At 34.8% G+C, this 6,486-nt stretch overlaps 1 protein-coding gene across 5 annotated transcripts in view; it reads left to right on the forward strand.

Moving 5' to 3' along the window:
- SESN3 (sestrin 3) overlaps positions 1-6,192 on the forward strand; it is a 62,716-nt gene extending 56,524 nt beyond the window's left edge. For 4 of the 5 annotated variants that reach the window (XM_044751964.2, XM_070490418.1, XM_044751966.2 and 1 more), the window contains 2 exons: positions 604-748; positions 2,589-3,022. In XM_044751964.2, the coding sequence (XP_044607899.1) occupies positions 604-748; positions 2,589-2,675 (232 nt within the window). In that variant the 3' untranslated portion in view covers positions 2,676-3,022. Of the gene's footprint in view, positions 1-603; positions 749-2,588; positions 3,023-5,083 lie in introns of those variants that run through there. The other variant, XM_044751965.2, reaches the window with a different exon arrangement.
- The last annotated feature ends 294 nt before the right edge of the window (positions 6,193-6,486 follow it).

Below are 6,486 nucleotides of genomic sequence, written 5' to 3' on the forward strand. Positions count from 1 at the left end.
TTTTACTCCTGCCATGCCAAGAAAACTGCTCTTTTGGGGGTTGCCAGTGACCTCTGTATAGCTCCTTGCAGTGGTCAGTTTTCAGTTATCATCTTATTGGGCTAGTCAGCAGCACTGGATGCAGTCGATTACTTCCTCCCGCTCCCTTGAAACACTGGACTCCTCCCTTCGGGCTTTACACTTGCTCTTCTTCTCTTGGTGTTTGCTTCGATGTCAGCCTCTCAGAGAAGCTTTCTGCCTACCCTCTCGAAAATCACAGCTCCTCTCCCTCAGCCTCCACTTTCATTTTACCTCCACAGCAATTATCACCATCTGACGTATTATATAGTTATGTTTTTAATTTTTTTCTTTTTTCTCCACTACAATTTAAATTCCATGAGACCAGGGATGTTTGTATATGTTGTTCATTAGGATATCACCAGTGTCTAGAAGAGTCCATAGAAAGGATGTGGCTTATAATCAGCATTCAGTAAATATTTGTTTGATGAGTTAATTAATGAGCTTTTGGTGTTTAATTACTAGATAATAAATATCTCCTTTACAGCTTTAGAAATCGGAAATTCTCACTTTGTCCTTATGAAGCTGTTGTCCTGTTGCTCCTAGGTATGATGACTATGATTATGGAGAAGTTAATCAATTACTTGAACGAAGCCTGAAGGTTTACATTAAGACAGTGACCTGCTATCCTGAGAGAACTACCAAGCGCATGTATGATAGTTACTGGCGTCAGTTCAAACACTCAGAAAAGGTGTGTTTCATGACCAAACATTATACCATAGACAAATGTTCAATATAAGAAGTAATGATTATGAAAAATTATATATGGAAACATTAATAAATTAATGCCATTAAAGAAATGGAAGTGTCACCATCTAGCCATCTGTTTTTTTTTTTTTAATGTTTTTAAATTCTGGTTTAATTGAATATTAACTAAATTTTGATTATGTGTTTTGTCCACTGTGGTGTATGAGGTGAAAGTTTATCATTGGCCTTTGAAAAATGGTATCTTAATATTGATATTTTAAAAGTACATTTGGAAAACTGACTACCATTCTAACTATTAATAAAAATCAAACCTACTGAGAGTATTATGTGTAATTCTATCTTGGCCCAGAAAGCATATCCATTTAGAGATTGTTTAACTCTAGCCATTAGAGTTAACTTATTAGAACAATAGTTTCTCATTCCAATTTGGTCATTTAGTATTTTGACAATATAATGCAGGACCTTTGAGCCAAATGTATTATTATATAAGAATATTTCTTTGGGTGAAATATATAGGATTCATTATTTAAGACTTAATAAATGCTAAGGATTTTTACCAACGTTATAGTATAAGAATTGACCTTAAATCCTAGGTCTTTGGACCTTTAAGTCCAAGAATCTTCCATTTATACCAGTTTCCAAGCTTGAGGGTAAGAAAATCTTGTTAGGGTTGTAATATTCACTAATTAACTGTGTGAGTTTCACAGAGACTGTCATGGCTTCAGTACCCAACAGATCTTTTGGAGTCTTTGAGCCAATCGTACATCAAATAAATACCCATTTTATCTCCAGCATCTCTCCTTAATGGATCTTTATGCCCTATTTATATGTTTGCATTAAATTTTCTTCCTTTACCAAGTTATATCTAGAAATTCTCTTTACCCACGAAGAGAGTATATCCAACAGTGTATCCAACCCATAGAAAGATACCAAAGTAACTTAAATATAACATACTTCTTTGTAATAAATTTTGAAAATATGTGGGTGTTTATTTTAACCTATCACCTGAGACATATCCCCCAAAAGTCAGGCACTTGTTCACAGCTGTATCTAAAAGGCTTTTGGGAGGCTATGTGTATCTAACAAGTGCCAGGTGCTAATTACAAACTGCTGTAAGCTTCAGAGTTTCCCTTTAGTGTCTTTCAAGGAAATAGTAACAAGTGTTTTCTAAGGAATAAACATAGGCTATAAGAAATGTAGGGCTGATTTTTAGCCATATAAAATTTTACACCTGGAGGGCCGGCCCCGTGGCCGAGTGGTTAAGTTCACACCGTCCGCTTCGGCGGCCCAGGGTTTCACCTGTTTGGATCCTGGGCGCGGACATGGCACCACTCATCAGGCCATGCTGAGGTGGCATCCCACATAGCACAACCAGAAGGACCCACAACTAAAAATGTATAGCTATGTACCAGGGGGCTTTGGGAAGAAAAAGGAAAAATTAAAAAAAATTAATTAAAAAAATAAAATCTTTAAAATTTTACAACTGGAAGAAATATAATTCATAGGACAAGCATAATTTATAAAAATTAGTTTTATTTTATAACTCAAAAGATTGATTGGCTTTATATAACATATATTATAACAAAATTATTGGAATTTTTAAGACTTCAGGGGTCATTTTATTGCTCACAAGAGCTGTCCTTTATAAACATGGTTTTCTCGAGTGTTATGTCATATACTTGCATAAATATGCCCAGGCGTGTGTGTGTGCAGGTATCTGTAGACACGTGAAAACCTTTGTGAATATCTGATATATGAAAATAATTGAAAGGCTTTTCAGTTGTTTATAATGGTCTCTAAACTGATAACGTTTTCATTTCTAGGTTCACGTAAATTTACTCTTAATGGAAGCACGGATGCAAGCTGAACTCCTTTATGCTCTTCGTGCCATAACTCGGCATTTGACCTGAAGCATCACCCCGGGAAAATGTCATATGTGTGTAAAGACCTTTTCACATAAGATATACATCAGAAGCTGTTTGTGATGTAGCATCAAAAGTTATTCAATTCTCTAGTGTCAAAAGTTTAGCCGTTTTTTTTTTGGCGGCTGTAATGTGCAATGATGTGTTTTATTTTTCTTGATGCTTAACATTACTAACAATTGCAAAAATAATACTGAGGAGCACTACTTTGCATTGTTTATAGTTGGATTTTTGGATACTGATCATAAATCACGAACCTGGTTTGTTAATGCTTAACTTCAGCGCTTTTGGGTTTGTACGTATGTGTATTTTTTTCTTCCTTTTTTTTTTTTTTTTTTAAAATAAGGAAAAGCGCTTACAATCTGCTCAAGCAATTGTTTTTCAGATATTGGAATTCAGCAAAGAATGACTTCCTCTGGCCATTCTAAACCTTTCATGTTGTGTCCTAAATCTGGTGGAGGAAAAGCATGCGCTGTTGAACTAAGCTGCTCACAGGACACACATCTGTGTCCCCAGGAGATTATTTGTCAGGCACTGTTTGTTTTTTTTTTTGTTTATTTGTTTTTGTTTTTTTACTGCTATTGGCGATAACGTGAAATGTGATACAGCCATTGTCCATAATTTAATGTGAAATTAATCATGATGAATTCTATAGCATGCTACTGAAATGCCAAATTCAGCTATTTTCTTTCTCTTCTGAAACAGAAGTTTCAGTTTTCCATATCAGATGTATATATTAAAAGTGGAATTATGCACACTCCTTTCTATCACTGACAGTAATCCTCAGTCATCTTAAATAATCAGTCCTCACAGTGCCGCTCACAGTTCGTTTAGTTGGCACATACAAACCTGTACCCACACAAGACTGACCAAAAATTTTCTTTGCACATTTTTCTTTTCTCATAGTGTTTTCTATATCACAGTAAGCAGAGGAAGGTTACTATACCTATATTTTTCCTGTTAGGCTTTTAGAATTTATTTTCCATGATTTTTCTTATAATAGGTTAAACAGTTTATTATTCAAAAGTAAAAGTTGTGTTTCTATGCATTAATGTGATTGAACAACAACAAGAAGAAAAAGAGTGCAATATGTTAAAAAAATACTCAACTAAACTTTCCCCTATTATGTCACTGCAGAAGTGTCCTTTTAAACAGAGCCATAAAGAAATTTTGTTCAAATTTCTTTATTGCACAAGGCTTTTTTGCCTTACTGGGGTTGAACAATGTTCCTTTCATAATGCCAAAGCATCTCCTTCCCCAGAAAAATCTCTTTGGACAACTGGTTAAAAAAAGATACCTAGTCTTAGGGGAGGAATAAGCATCAAAAAGTCACATTTTTGCATTGGTTTCTGTTGCTTGATCAGACTGTCTTCACAGAGCACAACGGGATGTGTTTATAGCTTTAATTTGTGTTACGCTCATGAACCAGTGAAGTGCCTAAAGAGATGCTTACAACTATCCAGTAGGACACGGATGCACTGCGTAAACACTTTTTGGTTAATTAAGGGTGACTTGAATTTTACACAAACATGCTAATTTTTTTAAAACAGATCCATTTTTTCATAGTAAATAATGGTGTTAAAATTTTCCGTTAGACTTCCCACAAAGATTTCCTTTTAGACTTACTTACTTTTATATAGGACTTACTTTTTTTCTCTCTTGAAAGAATCGTGGACTAGTGTTTTCTTAATCATTTACCCCTTCCATTTATCGTCCTTTTCTGGTACAATACATTAGACTGCTTTCTTTTAGATTTTGTTCCAGGTAAGAAAATAGATGACTGTAAACCTGTTAACAGAAGGTAGTTCTGCATTTTTGGATTCCAGGACCTTGTTTGAAATCTTCCATGTGAGGAAAAGATTACTAATATTTTTTAAGACAGGGTGGTTTATTTAAAGAGATTGCTCAAAGAACTCATGCCAGATCCCTTTTGTTTTGTTTATTGCATATACCATATGTTGATTTTATTCAATAGCTCATTATATAGATACATATTAACTACAAAGAAAGTATTTAGGAAAATGACAAAACAGATGACAACATAAATGTCCATTTGACTTCCCTAACGTTAGAACTTTCAAGTTGAAGATATTGTTTATTCTTGACATTTGTCTTTTAGATAGAATTCTTTCAGTTAAAGCCCTGTATTTTTGTGCAGGTGACCTGTATTACAGGATGAAAAATGATTTTTATATATTGAAAAGGAGGAGAAATTCTCACAGAACACCACATGAGCTTTAGACCAAAAGGGAAACAAGATTTAAGTAACTAAAGTGGCCACTTAGTTTTTGGGTTTTTTTTTCTTCCCCAGAAATATAAGTAGTTGGAGTTTGGGTTATGGAAATATTCGTGCCTTTACTAGTTCTCTTTCCTAGCAAAATTTTTTTTTTTTTTAGCTCAACATTGATCTATCTCATCAATAATCAGGAAAAGAAGTTGACTTGGAACTATAAACAAAAACAAAACAATATATTTATGAACCTCAGTGAACCAGCCTAGAAAAATTGACTTCTGAAGGTGCTTGGGCACCTGCTAAGACACAGCATGCACAGCATTCCAGGTTGTGAATACCATTTTACAGCGAGTTTGCTGTGAACTTTATCTAATGCAAACTTGAAATTCTGATGCGGTTTTCCAGGGTGGTATTTTTTCAGAGTATTGAATTTACTATGTAGTAATTTATAGTATAGCTTTTTATATTAAAATGTGATATTTTTCAAAGAGATATCTGGTTCAATGGGTGTAACGACGTGATCCTGCGATACGCTCACCTACACCTTGGGCTCACATTGTGCCAAACCGAAATGTCCACGTGTCCATGAAGAAAGCACATGTGAATGTGAATTCTCTAACTTCGTTGCTTATTATGTTAAAATTAGTCTAATAATCCACTGATGTATATGCTTGATTGATAGCTATTTACTTTTGAATATCAAATTTTCCAGCTTCAGTTGTAATTCTTAATTTCTCGGATCACCTTAAAAAAAAATCTAAGTATTCTCCCCTCTGAAAGGGAATCTGCCCTTGAACCCAATCCCTTGACCGTGGGAGTGGCCAGGCAGCTGCCTCCCAGATCCTTCAGATTAGGCTTCCTCCGATGGACCCGGGATAATTAGAGGAAAAGAGGCATTTGAGACGGGACCACTTATTACCTTCTTCAGCTTTTCAAACTGATTGTCTCAGTCTCAGGAAGAATCTTTGTCCCCTTTGGGGTACATTTTAAATAAAAGGTGGCTAATTTGAAATCTGGGACATGGCCTTGCCCTTTCATTATGGCTTTTAAACCCAAAAAATGGCAGAGCAACCCAGGGCTGTTTTAGAACAGAAAACTCCATGTAAGCTTCTCATCAAAATCATATTTGAACCAGAGCCCCTATTTTAATCGTTATAAAGTCTCCTAAAAATTTTAAATGCTCCTAAAAACCAATTAACAGTATTCCAGAGCAACTTTTTCCTTTTCCATCTTAGAGTTTTTTCAAATCCAAAACCTTAGATTTTTATGCCACAGCAAAATAAAATTAGCAGCAAACAATTAAAGACCTGTACTTAAAAATAGTTCACCAAATTCATGCAGAGTGCATGCATATATCATGGGAAAATTCTTTTAAACTCTAAGGACAGTTCATCAGGGAAAAAAGTAAATTTCAGTGCATGTTAAAAAAGTGATTTGCACTGTGCTAGTAAAATGAGGTTTTTGTTTTGTTTTATGTTGTGTTTTAAAGACAAGTCTAAATCATTCCTCGGGAAAGCAGGACCTTAAACTCTTCTCTTTATCTAATAGGACTTTTTCCTTTTTTAT

This window comes from Equus asinus, chromosome 20 (assembly GCF_041296235.1).
Source record: "Equus asinus isolate D_3611 breed Donkey chromosome 20, EquAss-T2T_v2, whole genome shotgun sequence".
Classification (NCBI taxonomy): domain Eukaryota; kingdom Metazoa; phylum Chordata; class Mammalia; order Perissodactyla; family Equidae; genus Equus; species Equus asinus.